Source organism: Camellia sinensis, unplaced genomic scaffold (genome assembly GCF_055761805.1).
Source record: "Camellia sinensis isolate YWXY unplaced genomic scaffold, ASM5576180v1 Unanchor1, whole genome shotgun sequence".
Taxonomy (NCBI): Eukaryota; Viridiplantae; Streptophyta; class Magnoliopsida; order Ericales; family Theaceae; genus Camellia; species Camellia sinensis.
Genome location: NW_028128987.1, coordinates 25575246 through 25592845, shown reverse-complemented (window position 1 = coordinate 25592845; position 17600 = coordinate 25575246). Strand labels below are relative to the sequence as shown.

Below are 17600 nucleotides of genomic sequence, written 5' to 3'. Positions count from 1 at the left end.
TTATTCATTTCCATCTACCCAAATCGAGCTTGATCAATCTATCAATGGCTTGTTCTCTACGTCATCATCCACTCTTCTTCTTGTTACCCTTCATTCTCCTGCCATTTTCCACTGTTGCTCAGACTAATGGTACCGTGGCTGTGGGTACATCTATCGCTGCAAATAACAAGGACACCCCATGGCTGTCACCCTCTGGTGTTTTTGCATTTGGGTTTAAGCCACTTGAGGAAAAGAATCTCTTCTTGCTTTCCAGTTGGTATCACCAAATACCAGACCAAACCATTGTCTGGTATGGGTATGATGGTGTCCCTGTCTCAATTGGTTCCAAACTAGGCCTAACTGTTGACAGAGGGCTAGTGCTCAGTGACCCTCAAGGCAAAGAATTGTGGAACTCTCAGCTCAACAATGTTGCTTATGGTTTATGAATGATACTGGCAACTTTGTACTTGTGCGCAGCGATTCTTTCTATCTATGGGAGAGTTTCAAACATCCAACTGATACCATGTTGCCAACACAGATTATGGAGTCCGGTGGGGTATTAAATTCTCGCCTTTCGGAGACCAATTTCTCGCAGGGAAGGTTTCAATTCCGTTTGCTACTGGATGGGAATCTTGTCCTTAATACCAGAGACATGGCTACCAATTTTCCTTATGCTGCTTACTATATCAGCGACACGTATGATCCCTCCAATTCGTCCAATTCTGGTTACCAAGTGATCTTCAACGACACAGGATTTTCATGTACATATTGAGAAGGAATAACCAAAGATTCTATATCAAACCACAAAGCATGTTGTTCCCAGCTACGGAATATTTTCACAGAGCAACTCTGAATTTTGATGGAGTTTTCACCCAATATTATCATCTGAAGACTTTCAATAGCAGTACAAAGTGGACTCCTATTTGGTCACAGCCAGATAATATTTGTGTTGATATTGCTGGAACTGAAGGCAGTGGGGCTTGTGGGTTTAACAGCATTTGCAGACTCAGTGATTATAGAAGGCCAGATTGCAAATGCCCGCCAGGGTGTTCGTTACTTGATCCAAACAATACGTATGGAAGCTGCAAGCCAAATTTCACACAAAACTGTTTAGAAGATGACATCAATTCTGCGGAAGATATCTACGATTTTGAGACACTAATCAATACTGATTGGCCAACATCTGACTATGAACATTTGGCGCCTGCGACTGAGGTGCAGTGCAAAAGGTCTTGCATCAATGACTGTTTTTGTGCTGTTGCCATTTTGGGAGAGGGTAGTTGCTGGAAGAAGAAGCTGCCACTTTGATATGGGAGAGAGGACTGTAATAACCCACATTCATATCCTAGTCATGTTCCTGCACATTCGCATGTTTCTGTTTTGTTAAACTTGCATTTGCACATTTTGACTTGTTTTGCTTAAGTAAGATCCATGCCTTGCTTTGATGCCTCGTGATTTGTCTAAGTGTTGTGTGCTTGCTTTGCTCCCTCCTTGATGTGAAGCCTAGGTCGCGCCAAGCCTAAGTTATCTTAACCGATGTTATGCCAAGCCTAGGTTGTGTTAAGCCTAGATCATTCCAAGCCGAGGTCATCCTCAGTATAGAAGTATCTTGGAACCCCTTCGTTTGACCTCCACCTTTACTTTGACATATTGGCCGGGATGTCATTATCTGGGCCGAGGTGTGAATCACCAAGGCCGAGATGTGTATCATCTAGGCCGAGATGTTACCCTTGCACCTGAGCGACCTTGTCCTGGAGTGGTATGACCTAGACCGAGGTGTGGCACATCTAGGCCAAGGTGTGGCACAGCTTAGTCAAGTGTTGTCCTTCCTAGCCGAGGTCAATGTCACCCTAGTTGCCGAAGTCTTGTGGTTAGCCGATGTCACCCCTTGCCGGAGTGCCATTCCGAGTAGCTTGCTAAATACGCCTTGTCAGGGCCTTGTCTTGTCAATCTATCACCTTTTTGAAGAGAACCAACCAACCGTTGCCACGTGTCCGAGCTGAGAGTTAAGTCAGCCGGCAGAGAGAGAAACCCATCATTTGTTGTATATTGTTTTGAAGAGTAGAGAGAGAAGCTCTAGAAGAGGGAGAAGAGTTCTTGAGAGAGAGTAGATTTCCAAGCTTGATTCTTTGAGATCGAACCGTTAGATCCGTGTTCTAAGGTTAGATTCTTGATCCGCTCTTGTTGTTCTATATGTTTATGATATTGCATTGCATGATTGAATATGATTTGTAAGCCATGCATTGCTTTGAAGTTTGGTTTTAGAAAGAGAAAATGGTTTTCATGTGTTCTTCAAGAAAAGTCATGTTTTGATCCGAAAGCTCATGCCTAAATCCATGTTTTTGTGTTTGTTCTTGCATGATTTTCAAAGTATGGGTACCCAGGTCCATGTTTTCGAACTCATGTCATGAAATCCCAGATCTTGTAATAACAAGTTATGATTTTAGCATTCATGTTCTTCATGCTCATGTTCTTCATGTTCTTCAAGGAGGAAACCCAGATTTCCAGGCTTCATTTCCCTAGGTGTGATCACCGACACCACTCTTGCCTAGATCACACACCTAGGCCAAGCATCGTATCTCACCTTGGCCTACCTTGCATGATCACTTGCACATTAGTTTATCTTGCATGCACACCTAGGCTAACCACTGCACACCTAGGCTGACCATGGTACACCCATGCCGGCACCTTGTAACACCTCGGCAGACAGCTGCATACCGAAGCCTAGGTAACCACACCTCGGCCAAGAGGTGTGGGACCTCGGCTAAGACCTCTTGAGTTCACCCAGCTAGGTCGTTTTAGCCTAGATCATCTCTGTGCATCCATTCCAGGACCTGGTTGGTACCCAGCATGTTTTCCCTAGGTGTTTTCAGCATGTTTCCCCTAGATCATTTGCATTCATGTGAAGCTTGTTTTTAAGAGTGCGTTCAATAGACTTTGCCATGTGTTTGTAGGACTTGGACCTTTGCCTTGATCCCGACATCCCAAGAACTAGGTGAGTGGTATTTTTAATAAAGTTATGTTATAAAGTTTTGACAAAGCCTTGCTTCGTTTTAGAAAAGTATTTGATCAAGCATGAATGATTATCTCTATTTTGTGTATCAAGTATAAGCTTTGTTTTGATGACATTCTTGGAAAGTCCTCCCATGCTAGGGGACTCTAAGCCCATGTAGCACCATGTTTGAGAGATCTCTGTCATCGACGGTCTATGAACGGATGGCCCCACCGACGGTCTATGAACGGGTGGATTTGTCTAATCGATTCCGGGTCGATTATTCCCTTGTCTTGTCCGAAATGTCATCACCCCATGTATTATGTAGATGTTATTAACATCCCAAGCAAGATTTGAAAGACCAAGATTTGATTGATGAACTTGATTCATCCCATGTTTTGAACAAGCTATGATATATGTATTGTTTTGACAAGGACCTTGGAAATCATTCATTTACCCCTTTATTACTTATATCATTCACTGAGTATCCAAGCTCACCCTCCCTATGTATATATGTAGGTAACAAGCTTTAAGTCGGCTACGCCGAGATGTGTGATTTACAAGGTGTTTTGTATGCATGTTACGTCGGCAGTGAGGACGTCGGCAATCTTGAAGCTTTTGTATTTTGAACATGTCGGCTTGGGAAGCCCTTTGTTATGATGTAATGTGTATTTTGTACCTTGTATTCAAGTTTTAAAGCTATATAAAGATGTATGCCATTTCATTTGACTTATGCACTGCTCTTATGGACCACTTGTATCTTGAATTATTGCTTCCGCATTTGCGAGCCCCTATATAAATACTCTGATTGTGTGTGAATTTTGTAAGTTGGCCTTCGGTAATTACGGATTACTGGCCATCACGGCACCAAACTACTAGGGGCGGTTTGGGGGCGTGACAGAAATGGTATCAGAGCACGCGTTCCTTATAGTACGTTATTCACACACTTTGAGTCCTAAAGAGCATAGGATGTCCCTTAGAAGAATGTTAAGATTGCATCATGTTGCTTGCTACTTGACAAGGTGTGCATTATCTCGGCATGAGCATTTTGTTACATCGGCATGATCATGTTCACTTGCACACACGTTCATCTGTTCATTTTATTCTAAGAGTCACATCCTACATACCCCCAGCATCATGAGAAGAGGGAGACCCCCAGTTAGCCGAGATCAATCCGAGGACAGAATAAACAGATTGGAAAGATTGGTTGAAAGTTTGGCCGATGAATTAAGGCAGACAAGGCAGCAGAACACCGGTACTACCTCCACCCAGGCCGAGCAGACAGATGGCCGACATGTAGTTCCACCACCGCCAGTACCACAAGTGCCTCCGCAGCCAGCTTTGTATGGAGATGACACATTGACCCTGATCAGAGAATTTAAGAAGATGAAACCGCCAAAGTTCCATGGAGGTATAGAGCCGATGAAGGCAGAAGCATGGATTCTTGAGATGGAGAAGTTGTTCGAGGTTTTTCCTAGCACCGACACTCAGAAAGTGTCATTAGCAGCATTCACTTTGGAAGACGACGCTCGAAGATGGTGGATGATGATCCGAGAAGGTAACCCAGACTTGACTTGGGCCAGATTTTTGGAGCTGTTCCATGACAAGCATTTCCCGCTCAGTGTCCGAGATCGCAAAACCACAGAATTTCAGATGTTGACCCAGGGTAGCAAAACAGTGGCGGAGTATGATCGTGCTTTCACCGAGTTGGCAAGGTATGCACCTCATATGGTCGACAACGAATACAGGAAAGCTCGCAAGTTTGAGAGTGGACTTCGAGGGCCAATTCAAGACCGGGTTAATTTGCTTAACATGCCGACGTATGCTGGAGTGTTAGATAAAGCCATCCTTGCAGAAGCCAACTTGAACAGAAGTCAGAGTTTAGGGGAGAATCAGAAAAAGAGGCAGACCTATGACAATCGCCAAGACCAGCATGATGCCAAGAAGAAGACAAATGTGGACAGTTCCAACAATACGAACCAGGAAGGTGGCACCAGGCCGACATGTACAAGTTGCGGGAGGCGACATTTTGGAGTTTGTCATCGGACATCTGGAGCATGTTTTGAATGCGGTGAGATGGGTCATCATATTAAGGATTGTCCCAAGGTAAAGGCTAGAGATGATAAGAAGAGCTGAGAATCCGACTTTCGGAATTATTTTGGGGACAAGGTAAGTTAAGTTTGGGGACCAAACTTCTTTAAGGAGGGTAGACTGTAATAACCCACATTCATATCCTAGTCATGTTCCTGCACATTCGCATGTTTCTGTTTTGTTAAACTTGCATTTGCACATTTTGACTTGTTTTGCTTAAGTAAGATCCATGCCTTGCTTTGATGCCTCGTGATTTGTCTAAGTGTTGTGTGCTTGCTTTGCTCCCTCCTTGATGTGAAGCCTAGGTCGCGCCAAGCCTAAGTTATCTTAACCGATGTTATGCCAAGCCTAGGTTGTGTTAAGCCTAGATCATTCCAAGCCGAGGTCATCCTCAGTATAGAAGTATCTTGGAACCCCTTCGTTTGACCTCCACCTTTACTTTGACATATTGGCCGGGATGTCATTATCTGGGCCGAGGTGTGAATCACCAAGGCCGAGATGTGTATCATCTAGGCCGAGATGTTACCCTTGCACCTGAGCGACCTTGTCCTGGAGTGGTATGACCTAGACCGAGGTGTGGCACATCTAGGCCAAGGTGTGGCACAGCTTAGTCAAGTGTTGTCCTTCCTAGCCGAGGTCATTGTCACCCTAGTTGCCGAAGTCTTGTGGTTAGCCGATGTCACCCCTTGCCGGAGTGGCATTCCGAGTAGCTTGCTAAATACGCCTTGTCAGGGCCTTGTCTTGTCAATCTATCACCTTTTTGAAGAGAACCAACCAACCGTTGCCACGTGTCCGAGCTGAGAGTTAAGTCAGCCGGCAGAGAGAGAAACCCATCATTTGTTGTATATTGTTTTGAAGAGTAGAGAGAGAAGCTCTAGAAGAGGGAGAAGAGTTCTTGAGAGAGAGTAGATTTCCAAGCTTGATTCTTTGAGATCGAACCGTTAGATCCGTGTTCTAAGGTTAGATTCTTGATCCGCTCTTGTTGTTCTATATGTTTATGATATTGCATTGCATGATTGAATATGATTTGTAAGCCATGCATTGCTTTGAAGTTTGGTTTTAGAAAGAGAAAATGGTTTTCATGTGTTCTTCAAGAAAAGTCATGTTTTGATCCGAAAGCTCATGCCTAAATCCATGTTTTTGTGTTTGTTCTTGCATGATTTTCAAAGTATGGGTACCCAGGTCCATGTTTTCGAACTCATGTCATGAAATCCCAGATCTTGTAATAACAAGTTATGATTTTAGCATTCATGTTCTTCATGCTCATGTTCTTCATGTTCTTCAAGGAGGAAACCCAGATTTCCAGGCTTCATTTCCCTAGGTGTGATCACCGACACCACTCTTGCCTAGATCACACACCTAGGCCAAGCATCGTATCTCACCTTGGCCTACCTTGCATGATCACTTGCACATTAGTTTATCTTGCATGCACACCTAGGCTAACCACTGCACACCTAGGCTGACCATGGCACACCCATGCCGGCACCTTGTAACACCTCGGCAGACAGCTGCATACCGAAGCCTAGGTAACCACACCTCGGCCAAGAGGTGTGGGACCTCGGCTAAGACCTCTTGAGTTCACCCAGCTAGGTCGTTTTAGCCTAGATCATCTCTGTGCATCCATTCCAGGACCTGGTTGGTACCCAGCATGTTTTCCCTAGGTGTTTTCAGCATGTTTCCCCTAGATCATTTGCATTCATGTGAAGCTTGTTTTTAAGAGTGCGTTCAATAGACTTTGCCATGTGTTTGTAGGACTTGGACCTTTGCCTTGATCCCGACATCCCAAGAACTAGGTGAGTGGTATTTTTAATAAAGTTATGTTATAAAGTTTTGACAAAGCCTTGCTTCGTTTTAGAAAAGTATTTGATCAAGCATGAATGATTATCTCTATTTTGTGTATCAAGTATAAGCTTTGTTTTGATGACATTCTTGGAAAGTCCTCCCATGCTAGGGGACTCTAAGCCCATGTAGCACCATGTTTGAGAGATCTCTGTCATCGACGGTCTATGAACGGATGGCCCCACCGACGGTCTATGAACGGGTGGATTTGTCTAATCGATTCCGGGTCGATTATTCCCTTGTCTTGTCCGAAATGTCATCACCCCATGTATTATGTAGATGTTATTAACATCCCAAGCAAGATTTGAAAGACCAAGATTTGATTGATGAACTTGATTCATCCCATGTTTTGAACAAGCTATGATATATGTATTGTTTTGACAAGGACCTTGGAAATCATTCATTTACCCCTTTATTACTTATATCATTCACTGAGTATCCAAGCTCACCCTCCCTATGTATATATGTAGGTAACAAGCTTTAAGTCGGCTACGCCGAGATGTGTGATTTACAAGGTGTTTTGTATGCATGTTACGTCGGCAGTGAGGACGTCGGCAATCTTGAAGCTTTTGTATTTTGAACATGTCGGCTTGGGAAGCCCTTTGTTATGATGTAATGTGTATTTTGTACCTTGTATTCAAGTTTTAAAGCTATATAAAGATGTATGCCATTTCATTTGACTTATGCACTGCTCTTATGGACCACTTGTATCTTGAATTATTGCTTCCGCATTTGCGAGCCCCTATATAAATACTCTGATTGTGTGTGAATTTTGTAAGTTGGCCTTCGGTAATTACGGATTACTGGCCATCACGGCACCAAACTACTAGGGGCGGTTTGGGGGCGTGACAAGGACAGTGTTGTTAATTGTCATGCTTTCGTAAAGTTTAGGAAAAGCGATCCTCCTCGAATTCTTCCTTCTCCTCCGGGTCCAGAAACAAAGAAGAACCAGGGGGCCTTAATTCTTGCTGGATCGGTTCTATTGGGTAGCTCTGTGTTCATCAATTTTGTATTGATTGGTGCTGTTTGCTTGGGCTTTTTCCTCATCTACCACGAGAAAAGCATAGAAAGTCATCATGGCAATCACAGTGCTGTGGAGACTAATCTTCGTTGTTTTACTTACGAAGAGCTTGTAGAAGCTACAAATGGTTTCAAGGAAGAACTGGGAAGCGGAGCTTTTGGTATTGTTTACAAAGGGGCGATACAGATGGGTTCCAGAGTTGTTGTTGCAGTGAAGAAACTAGATAGGGTGGTTCAAGAGAAAGAGAAGGAATTCAAAACTGAAGTAAATGTAATTGGGCAGACACATCACAAGAATCTGGTCCGACTGCTCGGATTTTGTGATGAAGGACAACATCGGATGTTAGAGTACGAGTTCATGAGCAATGGGACTTTAGCAAGCTTTCTCTTTGGGGAAAAGAAGCCAAGTTGGAACCAAAGGACCCAAATTGCATTGGGGATTGCCAGAGGACTTGTGTACCTGCATGAAGAATGTAGTACCCAGATCATCCATTGCGATATAAAGCCTCAGAACATACTTCTTGATGATTATTACAATGCTCGGATTTCTGACTTTGGGTTGGCTATGTTGGAAAAATATTTAATATAGGCATATTTTTTAGCCTAAGATTGGGTGAGCCCCAAACGTCTTTTGGTGTGGGTCCGAAGAGGTGAAGTGTTTGGGGGTGGGTCCGAAGAAGTGAAGTGTTCCTTGCCGCGTGGCAAGTCACACGGCGAAGACGGAACGTCAAAACTATTTTTGAGTGAATGTGAAGTTGACGTCGTTTTCGGGTCTAACATTAATTTTTTAGATAAAATTCATTTGGATTTTTTCAATAAAAATTATTGTGGCATTTTAATTTAAATCTAAATTCAAATTTTAGGTTCTTTAGTGATTTCCTAAAATTTGTACTTCTTCCTTTATTAATTAAACTATTCAAATAGTTTAATATATATATTTTCCAAACAATTTTATAAAACTTTTTCACCTTTAGTATTTTTTTGATTAAACTATTCAAATAGTTTAATAATAAAATATATTCCAACAGTTTAGAACTTAGTCCACCAACGGCTACTTTTTCAAATTATTTGGAGGAAAAAAAACTGTTCCATGTACAATGGGCAAAATCTGTTTGAAACAGATTGCACCTGTTCATTTGAATTCACATCTGTTCATTCAAATTATGGTACCTGTTCGGACAGCAGTTTTGCCTATATATACCAACTTTCCAACAGTGGTTAGTATCCGAAAATCAGTCTGAATATTTGTCTCTTTGCTGTCCATTTTGTTCTAGTGCATTTATTCTTCATATATTAGTTTTAGAATAAATATTCAGAGAGTTAGATCACAGGTTTGGTTCGCCGAACAATTTATTTTGGAGTGCTACTACAAATTGATTAAGATCATTGTATCCTGCGAGATAGACGCCACTCAACCGTAAGCACCGTAGCGGGGCGAATCTGACTTAAGGACAGAGTATCACACACTCGACTTGGTCTTTGAATTATTTATTCGGTTCTACAAAATAAAAACTATAAGTTTTATTTTATGTTGTTTGAATTGTTTCAATTTATTTTATTTACATAGAAGATTGTTCCAACAATCTTAAGACAGATTCGAATTATTCTGTTTACAGAATTTTTCGTTTGTTTCCATTTATCTTTTTTCTTTTAAGAAAATTTTTTTCTGTGGATTTACAAAATCATATTCTGGTTGGAAAAATAAATAGTGATTATATGCTATTTGACAGATAGTAGTAATATACTGTCTATTTTTTTGACAACTAGTAGTACAATACTGGTGTCATTAACAATTCAGAATATATTTTTGTGGAATTTTGTCAGAAATTAATTTTGGTTATTAGAAATTATTTTTCTGAGTTTTTATTAATTGAAATTCTGTTTCAGTATTTTAATTATTGAAGTGTTACAGAAATTTAATTTTATGTGTGGAATTAATGTTGTTAAATAAAATTTTATTTTATTTCCAAACTAATTGAAAAATAAAAGTTATATTCTTATTTCTTTTATTTTATAGAATTTAATTTACTGTGTGGAATTAATTTGTTTAAATAAAATTTTATTTTATTTCTAAATTAATTGGAAAATAAAAGTTACATTCTTGTTTTTTTATTTTTTACAGAATTTAATTTTGTGAATTTGGTTTAATTTTTTGTGTAGTGTAAATTCTAATTCTAATTTTGTTTTATAAATTAGAATTGATGGCTACTGAAACTAATGTCCAAACAAGTACTACTGTGGTGGCTACAATGACGCCAACTCCCTCTCATGTTGTAACAGTACCGGTAAATTACGGTGAAAAGTCAGAGAAATTCTCAGGAACTGACTTTAAAAGATGGCAACAGAAAATGTTGTTCTACCTTACAACTCTAAACCTGGCTCGTATCCTCCGTGAGGATGCTCCTATTTTGAAAGAGGATGAAACCGATCGGCAAGTGGTTGCTGCGGTTGATGCCTGGAAACATGCTGATTTCCTTTGCCGGAACTACATCTTGAACGGACTTGACAACACATTATACAACATCTGCAGTCCTATCAAGACAGCAAAGGAACTTTGGGAGTCTTTGGAGAAAAAATACAAAACGGAAGATGCTAGCTCAAAGAAATTTGTGGTTGGCAGATTCTTGGATTTTGTAATGGTTGATTCAAAAACTGTGATAAGCCAAGTTCAAGATTTTCAACTCATTCTGCATGATATTCACACAGAAGGCATGTCTCTCAGTGAATCCTTCCAAGTTGCAGCCTTAATTGAAAAATTACCATAAGGCTGAAAGGATTCAAGAACTACCTAAAACACAAGCGCAAAGAAATGTCTATGGAAGAATTAATTGTGCGTTTGAGGATTGAGAAGGACAGCCGCAATTCTGAAAAGCGTGCTGGTAAGCATCCTACGGAGTCTAAGGCAAATGTGGTGGAACATGCTTCAAAAACCAAGAAACGAAAGTCTTCTGGAGAAAGTTCATCACAAGGCTCTAAAAGGGGGGGGGGGAAATAAAAAGTACAAGTTTAATGGCAAATGTTACATCTGTGACAAAGAGGAACATCGGGCGAAAGATTGTCGTAGCAAAGGCAAAAGCAAAAGGAAAACAAGCAAGAAGCATGCTCAAGCCCATATGATCGAAGTGGACAATATTTCCAATGGTATATAGATGATATCAATCTTTCTGCAGTTGTTTCCCAGGCAAATCTTGTCGGAAATCTTAAAGAATGGTGCGTGGACACTGGTGCTACTCACCATATTTGTGCCGATAAAAAGATGTTCACATCTTATTCTACAGTGGACAATGGTGAACAACTTTTTATGGTCAACTCCTCAACTTCCAAAGTTGAAGGACAAGGAAAGATTGTACTCAAGATGACATCTGGAAAGGAACTTACTCTCAACAATGTGCTGCATGTACCAGACATTCGCAAGAATCTTGTTTCCGGATCTTTATTGAGTAAGAATGGGTTTAGGCTAGTATTTGAGAGTGATAAATTTGTACTTACTAAGAATGGGATGTATGTAGGAAAATGTTACATGTTTGATGGCCTTTTCAAGTTAAATGTAATGACCGTTGTACCCTCAGTTATTAATAATACTACATCTTCTTCTTACGCGCTTGAGTCTTCAAATTTATGGCATGGTAGAGTAGGACATGTTTATTATGGATCTTTGCGTAGATTAATTAATATGGAATGTTTACCTAAATTTGACATTGATTCAAATCATAAATGTGAAATTTGTGTTGAGGCAAAATTATCTAAAACTCATTTTCATTCAATTGAAAGAAGTACGGAACCGCTTGAATTAATTCATAGTGACATTTGTGATTTTAAATCAATTCAAACTAGAGGTGGGAAAAAATATTTTATCACTTTTATAGATGACTATACTAGACATAGTTATGTTTATTTAATTCGAACCAAGGACAAAGCTTTGGAAACTTTCATTCAATATAAGAATGAAGTTGAAAATCAACTTGGTAAGAAAATCAAGAAAATTAGAAGTGATAGAGGTGGTAAATATGAATCACTTTTTGGTGAGTTTTGTAAAGAATATGGAATAATTCATCAAACTACTGCTCTTTACTAACTCCAACAAAATGGAATTGCTGAAAGGAAAAATAGGACTTTAAAAGAAATGATAAATGTCATGTTAATAAGTTGTGAATTACCTCAGAACTTGTGGGGGGAAGCAATACTTTCTCCTAATTATAAACTTAATAAAGTACCCTGAAAGAAAGTGAATCAAACACCTTATGAATTGTGGCATGGACCAGTACCATCCTACAAATACTTAAAAGTATGGGGGTGTTTGGCTAAAGTGGCTATTCCTAGTCCTAAAAAGACTAAGATAGGTCCTAAGACCATTGATTGCATTTTCATTGGTTATGCCAAGAATAGTAGTGCATATCGGTTTTTGATTCATAAATCAGAACATTCTGAATGCATGTAAATACTATTATTGAATCTCGGAATGCATCTTTCTTTGAACATATATTTCCAAATAAGACTGGACAAAAGACTAGTAACAATAAAAGATCTCATAATGCTATTACTAGTCAGGATCAAGAACATGATCAAGAACATGATCAAGAACAAGAGTTAGATCAAAATGAGGAAGAGGAACCTAGGCGTAGTAAACGTGCTAGAACCTCAAAATCGTTTGGTCCAAATTTCCTAACTTTTTTGTTAGAAAATGAGCCTTTAACTTTTAAAGAGGCTATGTCCAGTCCTGAAGCTCCTTTATGGAAATAAGCTATCAATAGTGAAGTTGAATCCATTTTGCAAAATCACACTTGGGAATTGGTAGATTTGCCACCAGGTTGTAAACCTCTTGGATACAAGTGGATTTTCAAAAGAAAATTGAAAGCGGATGGATCAATTGACAAATACAAGGCAAGACTTGTGGTTAAAGGATTTAGACAAAAATAAGGTCTTGATTACTTTGACACATACTCACCGGTTACTAGAGTAACATCCATTAGAATGCTAATTTCCATTGCATCTCTATACAATTTAAAAATTCATCAAATGGATGTGAAAATCGCTTTCTTAAATGGTGAGTTAAATGAAGAAATTTACATGGAACAACCAGAAGGTTTTTCTGTTCCAGGAAAAGAAAAGAAAGCGTGTAAACTGGTTAAATCGTTATATGGTTTAAAACAAGCGCCAAAGCAATGGCATGAGAAATTTGACAAAGCAATGATGTCAAATGGATTTAAAATTAATGAGTGTGACAAATGTGTTCATATTAAAAACACAGACAAATGTTATGTCATTGTATGTCTTTATGTAGATGATATGCTTATCATAGGTAGTAATAATGATATGATTAAAACTACCAAGAAAATATTGAACAAACATTTTGACATGAAGGACATGGGCATTGCTGATGTAATTCTTGGTATGAAAATTACCAAAACATCTGAAGGATATGCTTTGTCACAATCTCATTATATTGAGAAAATACTTGACAAATTCAGCAAAGATGATGATTATCTTGCTAGAACACCTGTAGATGTTAATTTGTTTCTATCTAAGAATGTACAAGAAAGTATTTCTCAATTAGAGTATGCCCAAATTATTGGAAGCATAATGTACTTGATGAACTACACTCGCCCAGATATTGCTTATGCAGTAAGTAAATTAAGTAGATATACAAGTAACCCGGGAGTAGAACACTGGAAAGCAATTATAAGGGTTCTAAGATATCTCTGATTTACTCGTAACATTGGGCTTAATTATACTAGATATCCAGTAGTACTTGAAGGATACTGTGATGCAAATTGGATATTGGATACTAGAGACTCAAAGTCCACCAGTGGGTATGTCCTTATTCTTGGTGGGGCGGCTCTAACTTGAAAATCTTCCAAACAGACTTGCATTGCTAGGTCTACTATGGATTCAGAATTCATAGCTTTAGACAAAGCTGGGGAAGAAGCTGAATGGCTTCACCACGTCCTTGAAGATACTCTAATTTGGCCAAAACTGGTGCTTGCTATATGCATACATTGCGATAGTCAATCAGCAATAGGTACAGCACAGAGTCATATGTATAACGGTAATTCACGACACATTCATCGTCGACATAAGACCGTGCGACAACTACTCTCTAATGAAATTATTTCCATTGAATATGTTAAGTCTAAAGACAACATAGCGGATCCACTAACCAAAAGGTTAGCAAGAGAGCTAGTTAAGAATTCATCGAGGGGAATGAGACTTAAGCCTATTAAATAAGAGTTACCACAATGGCAACCCAACCTAGTTGACTGGAGATCCCAAGATCTAGGTTCAAAGGGACAACCGAGTTGTGAATAACTCAGAAGGATCACTGGGGAGTTCAACTCCTACTCATTTTTATGATGAACTAGTGATGTCTGCAGCATTTTAGGTTAAGTAATACTTTTAATGATTCTTATATCTAGGTATACCTAGTGGAGTATGGCAGGATACTTTTCATAAGAATCACCTATATGAGTGTGAACTGGGCCGGTTCTATGAGATTTGTGAAGGGCTACAATTCTCTAAAGCACTCATGAAAGATCAGGTTGTTCAGGGCCAAAATGAACACAATAGTGAGAACTAAACTGTGTCTGGGGATATACAGTGTGAGTTCTATTGTCTTGGTTTACACAAACGGCTGAACAGTTCAAGACATCATGTTCACTGGTTAGCTAGTAAATCCGATAATAGTGTCTCGCAAGGGAAGGTTCAAAGCCAAAAGCTACCTATCCTTTGCAGAATATTTCCAATTTCTGTACTCTCTGTAATTAGATCATGTTGTTGCATTTTCTCTCCGTCAAATTCCATTCGTGTGGGGGATTGTTGGAAAAATGGTTTAATATAGGCATATTTTTTAGCCCAAGTTTGAGTGGGCCCCAAACGTCTTTTGGGGTAGGTCCGAAGAGGTGAAGTGTTTGGGGGTGGGTCCGAAAAAGTGAAGTGTTCCTGGCCGCGTGGCAAGTCACACGGTGAAGACGGAACGTTAAAACCATTTTTGAGTGAATGTGAAGTTGACGTCGTTTTCGGGTCTAACATTAATTTTTTAGATAAAATTCATTTAAATATTTTCAATAAAAATTATTGTGGGATTTTAATTTAAATATAAATTCAAATTTTGGGTTCCTTAGTGATTTCCTAAAGTTTGTACTTCTTCCTTTATTAATTAAACTATTCAAATAGTTTAATATATATATATTTTCCAAACAGTTTTATAAAACTTTTTCACCTTTAGTATTTTTTGATTAAACTATTCAAATAGTTTAATAATAAAATATATTCCAACAGTTTAGAACTTTGTCCACCAACGGCTACTTTTTCAAATTGTTTGGAGGAAAAAAAACTGTTCCATGTACAACGGGCAAAATCTATTTGAAACAATTTGCACATGTTCATTTGAATTCACATCTGTTCATTCAAATTATGGTACCTGTTTGGACAGCAGTTTTGCCTATACATACCAACTTTCCAGCAATGGTTAGTATCCGAAAATCAATTTGAATATTTGTCACTTTGCTGTCCATTTTGTTCTAGTGCATTTATTCTTCATATAGCAGTTTTAGAATAAATATTCAGCGAGTTAGATCACAGGTTTGGTTCGCCGAACAATTTGTTTTAGAGTGCTACTACAAATTGGTTAAGATCATTGTATCCTGGGAGATAGACGCCACTCAACCGTAAGCACCGTAGCGGGGCGAATCTGTCTTAAGGACAGAGTGTCACACACTCGACTTGGTCTTTGAATTATTTATTCGGTTCTACAAAATAAAAACTGTAAGTTTTATTTTATTTTGTTTGAATTGTTTCAATATATTTTATTTACACAGAAGATTGTTCCAACAGGCTAAACTTCTGAAATTGAATCAGAGTAAGACCAATCCTGCTACCATTAGAGGGACAAGAGGGTATGTTGCTGCAGAGTGGTTCAACAGCAATCCAATCACTGCAAAAGGTTGATGTCTATAGCTATGGCATGTTGTTACTGGAGATCATTTCTTGTCGAAAAAGCATCGGCTATTTGGAGCTTGGTGAAGAAGATAGAGAAATTCTGACTTATTGGGCTTGTGACTGCTTTCAGAATGGAAAATTGGATACTTTGGTTGAAAATGATATGGAAGCATTAAATGAATGGAAGAGGCTGGAGAGATTTCTGATGGTTGCAATTTGGTGTATTCAAGAAGATCTATCTCTGAGGCCTACAATGAGGAAGGTCACCCAGATGCTTGAAGGAGTTGTTGAAGTTGATGTGCCTCCATGGCCATCTCAATTTTCTTTTACTAGTTAGGCTTGGTTTTGTTGCTCTGCTATAGTGGTTCTGTTGTGTACGTTGCTCACCAAAAAATAATGTAAGAGAGCTCTTTAATTGAGCAGATATAGTGTATGGTTAACGTAGCAAAGTTTTTGAGTACAGACAGGTTCATCGTGTATTGGCAGGTTCGGTCTTGTGTTGTTCCTGTTATATGGCATAGACTCCCATTTATATTATTATAAAGTACTCACTAAAACTCCCTATATTCAAAGGAAAGATTAAAAACAATTTTTGGGATAGTGAGACAGGATGGTCTGATGACCTAACACAATTGAAACATTTTGTTAATACTCGCAGAGAATGAAAACTTCAACAATTTGGTTTTGCTAAAGAGATAGTATAACCGTGTTATCACTGCAGGAAATCATGCTCTTAGCGTTTCAAACATGCCGCCTTAGGTTTGAAAAAACACTACCATAAGAAAAGGCGACATTTCTAAATTGCATCACAAATGCAGCTGCCGTCTTAGGCTTGCGGCATTTAAAAAATGTCGATAATGTCTTACAATGATGATTATGAAAAAAGTTGCTATATCCTAATGTCTGTCACCTTCTTTCCGTCTCTGTTAACTAATGATGTCATATCCAACATTTAGCGGCGCTTTCAAGAAACGCCACATTTATTTTATTTTTTTATTTTTGGAACTTCCAAACCCTCATCATACCAATTTTAGCCATTTGGTTTTTAAAAAAAAATTCTAGTATTCCACCAAATCAAAAATCATTTGAAAATTCTCACAAAAAAAAAAAAAGATCATTTGAAGAAGAAAAAAAAAATCATAGAGCAACCATTATTCCTACAAAACCAAATATTGTCTTGAAACCACACAATCCATTGTTTTAGGCTCAAAATGGAAGAAAATTGGAGGGGGAAAAAACACAGGGGGTGATGAAATAAAGAACCTACTCTTATATATATATATATGTAGTAAGTTGAGTCAACCTTTTTAGACATTTAGTTAAGACCTAACTGACTTGTAAGCAGATTTCTTGTATTCACACCATATAAAATCCTTGTACAAACTTCTTGCATACACTCCTAAAACTCCCATTAGTCATCACTTACATCAAAACCAATTAAAACCAAAATATCAGTTAGGTTCACAAACCAAGAAAAAGCAAAAACTAACACCAAACACACAAAAAAAAAAGGGCTAAGAACGTAAACAGAGCAAAACCCATTGAAGAAAAAAAAAATACCAAATCTTTTTTTAGAAAACTTATCAACCTAATCACAAGTTATAAAACAAGTAAACTTTATGAACTACAAAAAGAAAAATCAAGGGAATAACAGCAATTCAACATCCTCTTAACCAAATAAACAGTAATCATTGACAAAATAGTTTTCAAATAGACAACTGTTAGCTTTCTTCTTAGTTTTCTA

General features: G+C 38.6%; 1 protein-coding gene across 1 annotated transcript; it reads left to right on the top strand.

Annotated features, from left to right (window-relative positions):
- Positions 1-5090: 5090 nt before the first annotated feature.
- On the top strand, positions 5091-8525 carry LOC145814310 (G-type lectin S-receptor-like serine/threonine-protein kinase RLK1). Its single transcript, XM_082910977.1, has 2 exons — positions 5091-5140; positions 7793-8525. Exons 1-2 carry the CDS (start codon positions 5091-5093, stop codon positions 8508-8510), a joined length of 768 nt encoding a protein of 255 aa, XP_082767103.1. The 3' UTR covers positions 8511-8525.
- The last annotated feature ends 9075 nt before the right edge of the window (positions 8526-17600 follow it).

Bases quoted from the DNA above. Each gene is read 5' to 3' on its own strand.
- LOC145814310 (XM_082910977.1), top strand. From the start codon at position 5,091: ATGATAAGAAGAGCTGAGAATCCGACTTTCGGAATTATTTTGGGGACA. The intron at 5,141-7,792 runs GTAAGTTAAGTT...CGTAAAGTTTAG, and splicing joins GGAATTATTTTGGGGACAAG to GAAAAGCGATCCTCCTCGAA.